Source organism: Coprinopsis cinerea (genome assembly GCF_000182895.1).
Source record: "Coprinopsis cinerea okayama7#130 chromosome 9 map unlocalized cont3.9, whole genome shotgun sequence".
Classification (NCBI taxonomy): domain Eukaryota; kingdom Fungi; phylum Basidiomycota; class Agaricomycetes; order Agaricales; family Psathyrellaceae; genus Coprinopsis; species Coprinopsis cinerea.
This window is the reverse complement of record NW_003307536.1, coordinates 1,273,434-1,288,461: the sequence shown is the minus strand read 5'-3', so window position 1 is coordinate 1,288,461 and position 15,028 is coordinate 1,273,434. Positions and strand designations below refer to the sequence as shown.

The following is a 15,028-nucleotide window of genomic DNA, read 5'->3' as shown; positions in this document are numbered from 1 at the left end:
AGGTGGTGGTTTCGCTGGCGGCAGCTCAGCCCCGCCAATGGGCCTCACCTTTGCAGACCTCCAGAATCTCTCCAGAGAGGCGACCGTATTGTATCCTGTGGGTTAAATTTCCACATAATGTACGAGTCATTTGGCGTAATTGACGTGCATCAGTAGCCCAGACATTTACCGGTATTCACAGAACCCTCCGATGAGGAGCAGAGGGTTGCTGAACTCCAATTAGGCATCAGTAACCGCTTGAGGAATTCGCCGTACTACATTGTCGAACGCGTTCAGTCTACTGGTGCGTTACTCTTAAGCCTTCCACAAGAACGAAAATTCATATCATTCATCAAGATCTTCCTCGGTATTCTGACAAATATCGACCCTCGCTGAACAGCCAACCTCAATTGAAGCGGAAAGACCTCCATGCACCTTTCTTCCCGGAAGCTCTGCTAGAAGAATACTTCAACCCGCGAGGCGCAAAAGCGAGACGAGCAGCCAACGCAGGCAAAACCAAAATCAATCTCGATGACTTTATCGATGAAGGAGATGACCAGGTATGTCCCAGTCGTTTCATTTATACAACTTGTCCAATACTCATATCTGCTACCAGGAAAAATCCTCGGACGAACGGTCAGACGCAGGCTCCCAACCAGAAGAAGACTACGACGTCGACGAGGAATACGACAACGATTACGCCGAAAACTACTTTGATAACGGAGAGGGAGACGACATGGATGATCTCGGTGGAGGTGGTGGAGACGATGGTGGAGGTGGAATGGACTATGACTAGGTGCAACCTCAACCGCCGAAAACGTAACCATTGCTGTAGCTTTAATCTGTTGTACAATATCCTACGGTTCACAAAAACATGATCCATGTGCCTGTGGGCTGCACACGTTCTACTAGAAGACCTAACCTATACAATAACCAATAATTATACAACCTTAAGCAATACATATTGTACATCATAGCATAAGAACGTCCATCTGGCTTATCCGTCCTCCTGTTCCTCGCTGGAAAGAAACCAATGATGTCAAATATCAACACCCAGGGAGAAATAAAAGAACACACCTGGAGCAGTAACAGCCGACAATCATCCATCATCACATCCGTAACGTCGTAAGTCTCGTCTGTGACAGTCTCGACATATGGCAGAGCACTCATAATATCCTCCTTGAATACCCCCTTGACGTACACCCTCGAAGGTTCCTTGACCAACTTAGGCTCGCGCCACACAGCTCTACACTTCCCTCTCCCTTGTAACACAGGGTGGTCCTTGGCCTCCTTTCGAGCCGTCCTCGTCTGCGCATACGTGCTGAAATCCCTCAACCTCAAGAACCTCCTCTCCCGCTTCGGCCCTTCTTCTTCACCAGTCGTATCGCTGGCCGCCGTAGTCGTAGTCGATAAATTTGTGACAGGGGCCGTTGCCGTTGCCATCGAAGGAGCAGAACCAGAACCAGAAGCAGCAACCGAGGATGAAGAGAGAGAAGCTTCGCTCCCTTCCCAAGGTTCGTGCGCTTCCGAAACGATACTGCTCCCTCCAGCATATGCAAACTGGTGACTCCTCCCAGGCGGCCACTCATTGATGTTGAACGGACGTTCATGCGCCATCCTCGATATCTCGACACTTTCGATCGCGCGGCTACCGTAGATCGCGTGTTGCCAGTCGGTGCTCAGACATTCTTCAAACCACCGTGTGTTGGGAGGTCCCCAGGTATTCCACACGACAGGTTGACATGCCATTGGATCGAAGGGTTCCGGAGTTGCGGGTTCAGTTGAAGCTTCGGATTCAGATTCAGTGTCAGTCTGGGTTTGAGTTTGGGGCGGAGTGAAGGTGGGGATGGAATTGAGAATGTCGGCGGAGAGTGGTACAAACTGCGAACCAGAGGCCGTGGTCGTGGAACTAGAAGAAGCGAGGTCCTGTGAAGGCGGCGGTGGAACAGGCTGGGAGGTACTCGGAGGCGAAGATGTTGGAGCAGGTGGGAGATTTTGGAGAGGAAGGTCTATCGTAGAGAGAGTTGGGTCCCCAGACAACGGTGCTCGAGCGCCGAATCCACGGAGATCTGAAAAGGACATGGGACGGGTGGGAGGCGGTAAGCGCTCTATGGGAAGTCCGTCTGCTTCCCGTCGCTTAATCCATGCCTCGGGGTTATAATAAGGTATGGGAGGATCATCCTCGTCAATGGGCTCGTCAGTAAACCAGGTATAAGGAGGATTCAGCAGACAGTCGATTTTAATGAAGAATACGAATGAGGAGACGGCTTGGAGGACCGGGTCGGCTGGGTTGAAGACATACAGGCAACAGGCGTGGACGCGCTCGCCAGGGTTGGGGTAGTGTATTTGTTGGTGCCCCTTAAGGAAGCCTTCCATGTTGCTGTGCTCTTCTGGAGTTGGGACGTAACCCGGGGTTGGGTTGCTGCTCAGCGAGATATACCAGTAGGTATAGCCGTTACTGAGGGGCGGGAATGCGAACGCATATCGCATGGTAGGCTCAGAGCTCTGTATCCGAGGGTCGATAAAGTCGTAGACTTCAAAGCGTCCAGTGGGCCGCACGATCAAGCATACGTCGTGCGTCAAAAAGGTGAAATCATCGATGCCGTGTGTACGTGGCATCTTACACTAAACAGGGAGACCATTAGCGAAACACAAGCGTTAGGGGATGAGGGAAGACTCTTACGGATTGGCCAGGCCCATGATGCCAGTTCCATATCTCGAGGTAACCGCCAGAGTTGTCGAAGACTTCCTTGATCAATAGTGCCACGAGATCACCGCATACTTGTACGCGAACGGCTGTAACGACCTCTATCGCTTGAGGGTGGTTACCGGGCTTCGGCAGACATGGGAAGACTGATCGAGGGGCCTTGGGGTGAGGTTGGTTCGTCTTTAAAGATCGTATATGCAAGTCGTACACATGAGGGGACCTGGAAGAAATCAGTCAATACGAATTCAACCTCGGGAAGGAGACTCACTCGGGTGGTGCAACGACAACTAACACCAAAAGATCTTGTACGGGGTCCATAGTAAAGTCCACAATATTGAAGTCGGGCATGACGTGCGTCCAGGACTGTAGAGAGGCTAGAATGGTACCTTCCTTCCCATCAGTCGGGATCCCTATTGAAGGGAGCTCCAGGAAGGAAATCGAGGCAGTAACACGATTCTCGCCCTCTCTCCCATTCGCATAAACACCGCCCACAAATTCGTATAGCGAGCCAGTCGGCGGGAGATTGATTGTACATCGGCGGCGCCATCCTAGCATTCGCCAATTCCGCTCGCGTTCCCTGAGTAAATGCAGTCGGCTTGCGTACGTGCTCGTGTCCTTTTTCGACACTACAGAGACCATGCCGTTCTTGTGAAGCTCGATAATATAATTGAGCAGTGAAGTCTCGACGATAAGCTTCCTGAAGACTCGAGAAACCTAAAAGTGCTGTTATTATTCATCTCCTTGGGTGCGATTCTGAAGTGGCCAAGGTGGACGTACATATTGACATTGGACGAGGTCGAGGCAGTCCAAGTAGCTGAGTATATTGCATACGAGCTCCAATGGCAAGCTTGGCATGCTGACCGCCTGTCGATTGTACCGAGCCATGGTATTGCGAAAGTCGAATGCGTTGGGGAAAGCGGTCTTCATCGCGAACTGGTGCTGTGCAGGGTAAAGCCTGTGCGCCCAATATCCCTAAGAATATATAGGCCTGCAGCCTCGACTAATTGTCAAAGCAACGGTTCCCCCGTCGAGAATTGTCGACTGAATTCGGGCGATATTGTGGGTGTGGGTGCGAGCAAGGTGGTCGTTGGGAACAAAAACAATGAGATTAGCAGTGGTCGGAGAGATCAAAGTGCCCATGCACGTGGTGGGCCCACGTCCCTGGCACACGGCGACTCGGACTCCGGCTTGTCTCCTGATATTGTGTCCACCATGGCCACCTCGACGACGAATCTCAATGGACAACACTCCAGAAGCCCGTCAGCGTCGACCAGCAACGGCGACGATAAACCAGGACCATCGACAACAAACGGCGTGGCATCACCAGTGGATTCCGATGATCCAGTCGAGCGACTACAGAAGGAATTGGAGAAGACAAGGGAAGAGAAGGATGCTTTGGCTGAACAGTACAACACCTTGCTAGCAAGGCTCACAGATATGCGGACGAAACTGGGTACAAAGCTCCAGCAAGACGCTGTATGTCGCTCTGATTTGTATTGACAGCTTACATCCGATGTAACGGTTTCAGGAAGAATTAGATCGTCGCGAACAGCTGATACAGACATTAACTGCTCAAAATGACGACCTCACTGCGACTCTTGAAACTCTGAAAGAGGAACTGGTGACCTCTCATGCCGAGGCAGATCGTACATCCAGAGAACTAGACGCCCTCCGGACGCGTGCTCTCCATGACAATGCCCAAGAAAGCTTACAGCGAGAACGGGAGCTCAGAGAAGCTCAATTGGAACTAGAGAAATGTCGGATGGAGCGAGATGAATGGGAACGAATGGCAATGCAGGAGAAGGCCATCGCGGAGGATGCAAAGTCGACAATAGATGGCCTACAGCGCGACTTGGACTTGGAACGAGAAGCAAGAGAGAGGGAGGCATCTTTGCTCGAAGAGGAGCGAGAAAAGTCGGCCAATCTACAGTCTGTCCTACTGGACTTCCAATCCGGTACGTCTGGGCTATATATGAGCACTCAAGAAGGAGACTCATGCATTCACAGCCAAGGAACACGAACTGAAACAAGCTGTGAAGGACTATGAGGCACAAGTTCTGCAGGTTACGCAGTCGCTAGCAGAGTATAAACATCGAGCCCACACCGCGGAGGTACGCTCTTTCCAATCTTCGTCCGCGACATATCCTCAACTTGCCGCAGTTGAAGCTAGAAGAAAACAATACTGACATCACCAGGACGCAAGAGCTCGAGAAGGAACTGAAGGAGAAGAATCTTCTAATTGGGAAGCTGAGACACGAAGGTGCGCCCTTGTCTTCCCCATTTCACCCTCTAATCTGAGCTAACCGGCCATGTAGCTGTCATCATCAACGAGCATCTCGTCGAGGCACTCCGGCGGCTACGAAAGAACTCGAGCGAGACCAATGTCGACAGGCGCCTGGTAACAAACGTGGTCCTGTCCTTCCTCACCACCCCTCGCGCCGACAGCAAGCGATTCGAGATGTTGAACCTTCTCGCGTCTATACTTCAATGGACAGACTCGGAACGGGAAAAGGCTGGTCTTCAGCGGCAGGGAGGCCCTGCTCTATCACCTCCGGCGACGGGCTTCTGGGGACGTTCGCTTTCATCAGGCCCAATGCACTCGCCCTCGAGGAGTCCAGAACTACCGAAGTCCGATGAAACAGAGGTAAAGCATCTAGTCACCATTTCCCGTGAAGCGGCGCTGATCTTCTATCAGTCGTTCTCCCGCTTGTGGGTTGAATTCTTGCTGACCGAAGCAAGCGGGGATTCCGCATCGAAGAACGACGCACCAGCACCGACCACCAGGAACGGATCTTTGCCCAACACGCCTACATCGACGACAATACCCTTGTCTCCTCCATCGAATGCGCGTCGGTTACCCTCAGTGAGCTCAACAAACTTACCCGGCCTTACGAGTGCCAGTAGGAAGGGCAAGGAGAAGGAAGTTCCTCCTGGCTCGTAGGCTCGCGATGCATCGACCGTTCTTTACACCTTCCTTATCTTATACCTCTGGAATTTTATGAAGATGCGACGGACTGTTCACGGCTTCCTTTTCAGAAATCCAAGTGTACTTCGACTTCGTTCTAATGGAGAATTTGTTGCCCTGTAGGTGATCTGTTTCATGAGTAGGGGGGGATCGAGGTAGACGCGGAAAAGAACAAGTGGGTAGGAAACCTGACCATAGAGACGGGCAAGACGTTCTTCAAGTCTTTGTCTCGAGCAAAAACAGTGTCGACACGTGCAACCTGTCGTCACAGGCCAGTGTTCATTTCCTGGCCAAAATGATGTGATTTCTGAAAAACTAACAATGATCCTCGTCTCACGAAGAGGCCTCCGTTGACAGTTTATTGACACTCCTTCCCGAAACCCGTTGACGTAACCTGCCTTGAAACTGGAGAGATGTCAACGTTTCAAGCTTGCCAAAGAACCGGAACTAGTGAAGAAACTCGATCCCCAAGTCCTCCTCTTCATCAAGCATGTCAAACTGATTTTTGGTATCACATCTCCCCAATCCCTCCTCCCGATCCGCTATTCGTGACCTCACCAGACCCTCCACCTCACTGATGTCTTTCGTCATACTCAACGCCGCTCGGAATTGGCTGACCCAGGGCTCTCGATCACTAGCGTATGTGATTTGGCGGAAGGACATGAGTTCGATGGTTGGTCACTCATTGATCAGTCTGAAAGAGAACGTACCATTGGGCTTCTACAAAGTGTCGCACATGGGCTTGAACGGTTCGTAGGGGCGCTGTTCCCGGAAATTGCGAGCACAGTTTAAGGTAGTCCAATGAAATTTGCATTGGGTCCGGGACGATGTCCGAGAATAGGCTGTCGGGGAAAAAGGTTGAAAGTCAGTAAGTAACGTGTCCTGCGGGATCGACTCTCGAGTCGAGTCACCGAGTAGGCAAGTAGTGGGGCGAGACTCATACCAGGGATTGTCCAACAAAGCCTCGCCTACCATGAGGCCATCTGCACCAGTGTAATCGAGGTTGACTTGCAGATCCGGGAATGCACGAACGTTTCCATTGCTAATAACGGGAACCCTTAGGCTTGATTTTAGCTCCTGGACGATGCTCAGATCCGCTGCGCCTTGCCGTCTTCGCCTGGCAGATACCGTTCGAGCATGGAGTGTAATCCACGAGGCTCCCTGGGCTTCCAGACGTTGCGAAAATTCACTCGTCTTGCCCACGGGTTGGCACAGCCGAATCTTTGCAGAGCACGGCACCGTGAACGAAGTGGCCATCGAGGAAACTGGCGATACCCATGAGGCTAGGGTCGGAATGGTCTGTAGAATAGGGCCTTACCAATCTGCTCGACCAGAGGCCAGTCCCGTTGCCCAAGAAGGTATGCACCATAATGTGCGTCTCGTGCAGCTTCCTGGGGACACCCGAGATTAAGATCTAGGCACTTTCTAAGATCGTAAACCTCTCGTCCAGAAAGACAGACCGCACCGACGTACCTATCCCATCACACCACTGTTGCATTTTTCTCCCTGCTTGCACCACAAGATCGGGGTCATTTCCGCCCAACTGAACCACTACAGGCCTCGTCTTTAGTTTGGCGAACGTTTGCAAGTCTCGGAGATGAAATTCAAGATATTCTTGGTCGTTCAATAGCTTTTCTGGGAGGAGCATTTGGGTATAGGTTGACGTTGCTCCATACTGTTCCACGAGGAGCCGGAATGGCAGGTCCGACTGGTTCACCATTGGCGCTGCAATGTACTTGAGATTTTTTGAATCCATTCCGTCGAGCGCGATGAGAGCTGGTCGCGGTTGGTGACCATTGGGTGACCAGAATCAAAATCCGCGAATGCATGATGCCGCCCAATGCCGCTGGATTGGAAATTCCCACAGGCGTTCTTTGGCCCTTCTCAGAGCTCTTCGGCAACGACGACGCGGTTCGCAGGGAAACACTGCTTCACTCAGCTCAGACGGCCCCTGCTGCTTAGCGACCCAGATATTTGGTGGAAAAGTGCTGACAGTCTTCAGCTGACCTCTGGGCTCATGTTTGCATCACCGTCTCCCCTACGTCCTGTCCGAATCTGCACTGGCTTTGTGAACCTGATACCGAATGCAGGCTCTGCTCTGGAGAACAAGCTTGTTCTGACTCTCTACTTATCACACCTCCCCGCGTTTGCTGTCAAACTCTCTTCCGTGTGGCTGTCCCACAGATTTGGTCAAACTTAGTCCCTCGATTGGCAACAGCTGTCAGAATGCTCATGACCCACCGCCAGAGCCTTACCACTTTCTTCCAAGCAGAAATGCTCTTCTCCCTCGCGGAATCTCGTAACTTGTCGCGAGTGTCCGTGGTTTACCTGCCAACGTTATGGTCTGTCCCGAGGTCTACCTTATCTCCGCCAGGCCAGAAATACATACGCCTCACAACCAATCCCGAACTTCCTGCGAGCCTTGATCAGGACACTTGAGAAGCGGCCTTTCTCACCTGTATGGCTTGATCTTTATGATTCGCGAAAGGGAATGCGAATATCAGATTGTCCATGTGAGTTTATTCACATTTCTACACGTAATATCGCGTTCGACCAGCTTCCTGGACTCAGTCGTCTACTGTTAGGCGACTGCACTCCCTTGTTGCCGAAGCGTCACGTTCCTTGTATATGTGAAGAATCGTCTGACATCCTTGCAGGATTGATAGACCATATCGGGGCCCGTGATCATCTGCCGCAATGCTACGTGTCGGTGTGAGGCAAATCAACCCCACCAAAGACTCTAGAATTGTTCGAACAGAATCACAGTTCTGAATATGGAACCTCGGTGGAGATACACCCTTTCCCCTCTCGAATGCATGGCTACGAATCCGTGCGGTCGTACGCGACCTCGGTAAAGGTGGCGTTCCTTCTTGCCTATGGTCAGTCATCTCTTGGCAGTTTAGGACTAATTCCAATTTCAGACGCAGAGGCCTGAAAATTCAGTCCGTTTGTCCAAAACAGCAAGGCTGACCCGTCGTAATGGTTAGCCGACTTGATTGTTGTTGCTTGTCTCTCTCGTGGTTATCATCCCGCGCTCAGGCGCTGCGACTTCCGGACGGTTAGCAAGCGGTATCCCCTTATTTGTCCTGCTCTGCGGAAGGAGCTCGATACCTGTGTTGCATAGTAGCACGAGCTACAAGGTCACTTCCTTCCTAGTGATAATCACGCCGCAGTGCTTGCTACCTTCTTTCGAACCTGCAGGCGCTGGACCAAATACATGGGGTGGAGAGGCTTTTTGATCGGTGAAGTCTGTCCCACCCTTCTATTTTGCCTGGACGCGCTGATCATTCTCGAAATGACTTTCTATAGATAACTCAATGTTGGTGGTTTTTGGTCTCTTGTCGATCTACGCGGGTCAGGATCGAGGGACCAGTATCGAATGACTTCTTATTTCGGTCATTTCACCTCGTACGTTCTGGTCCTTCTCACCAATGACATCCAACACATAACGTTACCGCCAGCAGTCTAAGCTATTCAAAGCTAACGTTTGAATTAATAAAGATCTTTTGGGTCTCTAAAGGTGGGTCTTCGCGGTGTCCGCGCAGAACGCTACCGCTGCTAGATCCGATTTACGACGAAGGAATTGGGGCCCGTGCATCTGGTCGACATATGCCAGTACTTAACGTACATTGAATCTTCTTTCATTTCTGCGCCTCCTGACATGAACCACCTTCGATGTACTTCATTCACCGACCAGAACGAGAAGCCTGCGTCCCTTCTCACGATAATTGACCGCAGGCCCATGCAACGAGTTGTGTCTGAAGTTTCATGGACGTCACGGGAAACCATTCCCCTTCTATGGTTTTCCCCCGCCAGATGCCTTCAAGTTCAAGTCTTACGATTGCCCGAGGCCACCGGCAGAATGGGCCGTAGGTTTCCACGGACTGACTTCTGCTTGCGACTGGCGCTTACGGTGTTTTCACTGCTGATACGTTGTTAGGAACCTTCAAGACGGAGGTTCGCACTGCTTCGGAAGCGCTTTCCCGATGAAATAGGTATGAACCTTCCCTCAGAGTGGGTCCGTCAATGTCATTCTTACATCTGAGCTTCGTCGAGAAGGCTAGGAAGGGGGTGCATATAGGTAAAATGTCCGAATAGTCTTCACCCCAAAATGATCACGAGTTTGCTCGGAACCAGCACCGGCGCCTCGTTGTTGAAGGGGTAATCGGTCATCTGCATTGAACTAATACACAGTACTGAGCGTACTGAAGTAGATATGATGACTCTTATGAATTCCGCAGCTAGCGGCGCGTTTTGTGTGGGGCGAACCTCAGGTGTATCGGCTCGGAAGTTCTAGCAAAGTATGGGCCCGGCGTTTTCGAAGTAGGAGATTATGTACTTAGAATATGCGTATCTGTGATATCATAGTTGCTTGTTCCATTATACAATCCGAGCTTGAAGGCAGATTTGGCATATTGTCTTTCGGAATTCGCGTTAAATATGTTTATCCAGCGGTGCTGTTGAGCTGCTGGTAAAGCATCTCTCTGTACAGTCAATGGAGGAGCGGTACGGAGGTTTCGAGCCGTTGACAATGAAAGAAAGTAGTGGGGTGTTAGAGTGGAGGTAGAACCAATGTAAATGTGAACATCATGGCGTCCATACTACACCGGTTGTTACCGGTGGCATGACAAGGAGGCCGACAGGGGAAATGGATGATTGAATGCAGAGTGCAGTCACTAAACCTGATCAGCGACCAAGTGAGATGGTTAGGATTTCCATCCTCTCCTACGATTTTGTGCGGTCACCCACATTTTTGAATCCTATGACAGCAACGCTCCGACTCGAAGCTTCATAAGTAGAAGACAACGCATAATAGGTAGGAGTACCCTCCGACCTTTAGCCGTTCCCGTCTTTATATCATCCTCGATCAATAGATTTCGCTCACCTTCATGGTCAAGCTTTCAGAGGCGGGATCCGTCGTCCCGGGCCCTCATCAAATCAAGGAGGGATGCCATACCTTCGAATGGGGATGGACAATTTTTAGCCCGAGTTCCTGATAGTTTAGGGTGTGGGCGCTCAAAACCATTTTCGACATGGATAACCGGCCCGTGATAGTCTCCGTAAAGACTTGACTATTCCTCGCTCCTCGTCGAAGGCCGCGCCGAGCACTCGATGGAATGCTCGACGCCGCATGGTATATGTCTTTCGGGCTACCCGCGAAGGTGTTGCTCCCGCTTAGGCCCTTTCGGATGACAGTCTAAGTGCCTAACGGTTATCGATCCGATCTGGGCCATGTTCTGCAAACCGAACCTCAAACGGAAAGTCACGGTCAGTAAATCTCGCCCTCGTCGGAGAGACAACGTCGTGTTTTTGGTCCGACAGAACTTGCTGGTTCGGGTACGTCTGGTTTTTGCTCCCGTGCACCTAGCTATCCACCGACGAATTTCTACCTTTTTTTGGCCTCATCACCGTGAACTTGGATGACTGAAAAGCAATGTGAGCCGTCTATGTCCGACGTTCCTTGCGTGACCTGACTTCTCAGGATTCCAGAATGTCGTATGAGCAATGGCAATTCACCGACGGTGATTTCGCTCCTGGATTTCCTTTCTGGCACAAGAAATGACTCTCTGAAGGCCCTGAAAGCTACCGCAAGTAATGTATGTACGTTCACCGCCCCCTTGCAACACATTTGATTTCGACAACATAGTGATTCGGTCTCTGTAGATTGTGTTCAGCCTCATGTATTCGTTAACCCTCATTCACCTATTGGGACGTCAGCAATCTAAGCTGGTCCAGGGTCACTCAGAAAGTAGTTGCGTCATTAACAGGGATAACTCATTCACTACTCTGATTATCACTGTGAATTCAGGGAAAGAAATGACGATGGAATGTGTGCGGGGAAATATCCCCGATACGAACGAAGCTTCCTTCGGCACGCGGTGACTAGCATGGTCTTCCAATTCCCAAGGCAATTCACTTGGAGGTTCCTTTACTCTGCCCTAGCACCGCCGGGTCCTAACATATTTATGCTGCCCAAGTTAGCTCCAAGGCATTGGAAGGAAGAAGATCGACATAGATCCTCAAGGACGGTTTTCAGAATTTCATGTACTTTATGTCCGCAAGCAGGCGGTACCTTTATTCTCTCCTGTGGTATATCTGAAACGCAAGTTTCGCCGAGGCAATAGTTTTTGGCGCCCATATGCAGTCCAAAGGTGACTTTGTGACCAGACAGGGGCCCTGATTCTTCGGCTACCAGATTCATCACCGGCGTATTCTCACGGCGCGGCATGTGCCGGCCACTTGCCAGAACCACCTGGCGGAGGCAAAAAGAGTTCAATTCCAGACGATATTCACCTCGCCCACGGAGAAAAACGAAGTCTCCAAGGCCACCGCCTCAAACTTCCTGCTTGGAGCATCCTGCCGTTCGATTGTACAATTGTTGCTATTCCATTATCTGAATCAGGCATTCGGGTCGGTGGTGTTATGGTCGCTCACCGATGGTTCTCGCTGCTACACCGACGTTCTCGAATCTCGAATATGTTGTTTCGTACTCAGCGACGATATAGGGCTTTGACGGAGTGTACATGACAGCCCAGAGCCCCACTCTGGGTTGACCCACCGACAGTCAACAGCCACCTTGGACGCAACACTTGTCTCGACAGATTTAATGTGGCACAATGCCCCTTGCTGTACTTCGTGGAACCGCTGCAATCACCTCGGAGGCGGCCTCGGAGGTACCAATGACTGTTCCATCGGGCTCAATCACTCTTGTTATGGAACAACGCTCGACTGAAGAAGAAAATGACGGGAATAAAAGATTAACCTTGGCAAGAATGGAGGTCCAGGGCGGCTTAGACCCAACAGCTTCGGGTCCCCGGCACGGCCGCTTGCCTCGTGTGGGCAGTTAGGCGCTCGGATAAGCGGGCGATATGCTTGGTGGCTCCAATCTGGCCAAAAAAGAGGTGCGTATTAGGTCTAACCATTGACAGAGCCCTTGATCCACTTCTCTCGCACTTGTTTACATGAACCCTCTGGCTAGGGTCCGGGTTCTGTATCCTGGAACGTGGACGTCTTCGAAGGTTGTCACTTATCGCGTGGATGTAATGGGCTCCTTCGGCGTCGTTAACTGAAACCATCAAATCCATGTATCAAACCGGACGCTCTTTTCCTTTTCTTCAACTTGACGGCGGCTTCGCGGAACCAGTTTCTTCACCACCCTCCTTTTTGGAGAAGGCCGATTGTGTTTGGCAAGGCGTTGCGCATTCAAGGTTCGGAACTCAGGACCGGATGGTACTCGTGATGAGCATAAGCTGCAAGTTCTTCACTTCAGCCAACAGTTCTTTCCTACTTACCTTGTATTCTTTCGCCAGTTCCCAAAACCGTCACAGCCTTTTGCAAAGCAATCGGCAAACAACGACAGGGTTGGGTTCTCCCGGTTCTGTTTTACTGGCATCAGAAGGCGTGGTGTGTCGCTGTTCTTTTGGGATGAAAAGTGGTACAGAAAGGCGAGGGTGGTTAGGCGAAATACTCGGAATGCAACCGTCGTGTCACGAATGTGTAAGTCCAACATGCCATGATCAAAACGAGGGACTTGAGCGCACGATGTCACCTCCCGTTTCTTTGACCATTCTTGGTCGCTTACTCTTGGTCGCTGACATTAGTTCCAGAATGACGAGAGGAGCTCTTTGACGACACGGCCGGCGGGCTGGACATGTCAGCCCACTAGTCAACGCACGTCCCAACAGTCAACGAAATGGCGCAAACGTCAGAGTGGACCCGTCCATCTCGTAAACCCTCCTTAATACATCCCACAAATTAACGTCAAAAGCAGAACACATCCTGTTCAGGGACCTCCTCCATTCTGGTATGTAACCGTTTTATAACCACCATGGTCACAAAAGACGCGATCGAAATCTAATCTCCTTTTTCCCTTTCAATAGTAGAGGCTAACGAAAAGACTCGGATTCCGGTGGCTCCAGATCTAATCCCCGCTCTAGGCAAGGGAAGTTTTTGGGATGAAATCGGATGCACCCTCGAATTCCAAACCCTCCTGAAGAGAAGACTCGGGAGATCTGTACTCTGTATATTTTACGGTACGCATGTCACTGAACATGGCGAATTTGCAGGCAGCCAAGACGTCCAACCGGCCCCGTTTAGGACAGGGTGGATCCGACCGTCTTTTGGGCGCTTGAGATACCGCCAGAAGGGCTTCTCGATCGTTCCAATGCATGTGGTATTAGATGGGTGGACTTCAATTCTGCTTGCTAAATGTCGGTTCATTACGGCAGGTGTACCGGTGTCCCTCGTGTATTGCCCTCTCTACTACCTCTTTTGTCGCTGCGGGCGAACTTGGGACTTGTCGTCGTTTGACGAATCTCGATTCATCTCTCCGTCTTTCGCCTTGACTCGGGGTCTGGCGTGTAAAGAACGAAACTCTCGCTGCCTAGTCCGGTCAACTGTTACGCGCCTTATGATGGCATTGAAAAGCATGTCACAGAAGATAGAAGAAGAAGAAGTTCGGACCGCTTTTGCATCCTCCGAATGCAGCTGCGAGCCAGCGTCTGCGCCTCCGAGGGTGGTGTGTGTTCAATTCCCCCGTCCTATTGAAGCGTATGACAAAAAAGAAACGGTCATTGTGGGCGCTAGAGTTTGCTTGATTTATTGCGTTATCGTATGTGGATTCATTTGTGAGGAGGGATGTATTATGGCGGTGCGTGGCTGCGCCGGAATGGGTTGGCAGATGGTCGATCCTCATTCCTAGCTTCAGGCCCCATGGCCAAGTGAACGATCTACTCACCAGAGTGACTGGGGTATTATCGTCGCCAAGGCTTTGACAGAACGCACGCACACAAACACGCAGTTGTCGCCCTCTGCGAAGTGTCAGAATATATTGCAGGCTATACAGTCCGCGGAAGTAAGTTGGAACAATAAGATTTCGAGGCTCACAACCTGTCCGAGATGGTGTAGTATAGTTAACCTTGAGGAGACAATCAATTGAACGAGTGCAGCCGGCGCACTCGTTGGAGCACACAGATCCCAAAACCAGGCTAAGGTTTCAAGGTCGCAATTCATGTCAAAAAGGAAGCCGACGTCTACCTGCTTGCCTACCAACCTATCTACAACACCTCATTCTCCGGTAGAACTCCTAAACTACATACATACAAACCATCCGCAATCGCCTTTCTTAATTTCGCCGAAGGTCGTGCAGCGGAGCACACAAATACATACATCGACTAGTGTGCTAAACAATCGAGTCCTCCCTGAGGATTGAAGACCATTCGAATCCACCTAAGTATTCCAGTCACTTACGATTAGAAAGTTGAAATGTTGACGAGGGTACTTGGTCCCCCCAGAGTCAACGTTCAGGGTTCAGTAACGTCATTCATCCAACGCGAACAGGAGAGAAAAGGGCTAAAGACTATTCAAATGGAGGTCAA

The 15,028-nt window shown here is 50.9% G+C and overlaps 6 protein-coding genes across 6 annotated transcripts; 3 read left to right on the top strand and 3 right to left on the bottom strand.

The window, feature by feature from the left end:
• Nucleotides 1–37: 37 nt before the first annotated feature.
• CC1G_07726 (hypothetical protein) lies at nt 38–775 on the top strand (the record flags this gene model as incomplete). The annotated part of the gene is made up of 4 exons (XM_001832287.1): nt 38–97; nt 157–283; nt 337–539; nt 596–775. The coding sequence occupies 4 exons, from the start codon at nt 38–40 to the stop codon at nt 773–775; spliced, it is 570 nt and encodes a 189-aa protein (XP_001832339.1).
• Nucleotides 776–976: 201 nt separating this feature from the next.
• CC1G_07725 (hypothetical protein) lies at nt 977–3,769 on the bottom strand (the record flags this gene model as incomplete). The annotated part of the gene is made up of 5 exons (XM_001832286.2): nt 3,464–3,769; nt 2,955–3,400; nt 2,663–2,906; nt 1,057–2,604; nt 977–988 (listed from the first exon to the last, which is right to left on the bottom strand). Exons 1-5 carry the CDS (start codon nt 3,611–3,613, stop codon nt 977–979), a joined length of 2,400 nt encoding a protein of 799 aa, XP_001832338.2. The 5' UTR covers nt 3,614–3,769.
• A 129-nt stretch (nt 3,770–3,898) lies between these two features.
• On the top strand, nt 3,899–5,627 carry CC1G_07724 (hypothetical protein; the record flags this gene model as incomplete). Its single annotated transcript, XM_001832285.2, has 6 exons — nt 3,899–4,162; nt 4,215–4,641; nt 4,694–4,797; nt 4,847–4,946; nt 5,002–5,330; nt 5,382–5,627. 6 exons carry the CDS (start codon nt 3,899–3,901, stop codon nt 5,625–5,627), a joined length of 1,470 nt encoding a protein of 489 aa, XP_001832337.2.
• A 471-nt stretch (nt 5,628–6,098) lies between these two features.
• On the bottom strand, nt 6,099–7,371 carry CC1G_07723 (t-diRNAhydrouridine synthase; the record flags this gene model as incomplete). Its single annotated transcript, XM_001832284.2, has 5 exons — nt 6,099–6,285; nt 6,362–6,493; nt 6,529–6,916; nt 6,970–7,065; nt 7,125–7,371. The coding sequence occupies 5 exons, from the start codon at nt 7,369–7,371 to the stop codon at nt 6,099–6,101; spliced, it is 1,050 nt and encodes a 349-aa protein (XP_001832336.2).
• A 512-nt stretch (nt 7,372–7,883) lies between these two features.
• On the top strand, nt 7,884–8,586 carry CC1G_15182 (hypothetical protein; the record flags this gene model as incomplete). Its single annotated transcript, XM_002910497.1, has 4 exons — nt 7,884–7,993; nt 8,140–8,164; nt 8,318–8,363; nt 8,573–8,586. The coding sequence occupies 4 exons, from the start codon at nt 7,884–7,886 to the stop codon at nt 8,584–8,586; spliced, it is 195 nt and encodes a 64-aa protein (XP_002910543.1).
• Nucleotides 8,587–11,037: 2,451 nt separating this feature from the next.
• On the bottom strand, nt 11,038–12,177 carry CC1G_15181 (hypothetical protein; the record flags this gene model as incomplete). Its single annotated transcript, XM_002910496.1, has 4 exons — nt 11,038–11,075; nt 11,239–11,309; nt 11,585–11,606; nt 12,087–12,177. The coding sequence occupies 4 exons, from the start codon at nt 12,175–12,177 to the stop codon at nt 11,038–11,040; spliced, it is 222 nt and encodes a 73-aa protein (XP_002910542.1).
• Nucleotides 12,178–15,028: the final 2,851 nt, after the last annotated feature.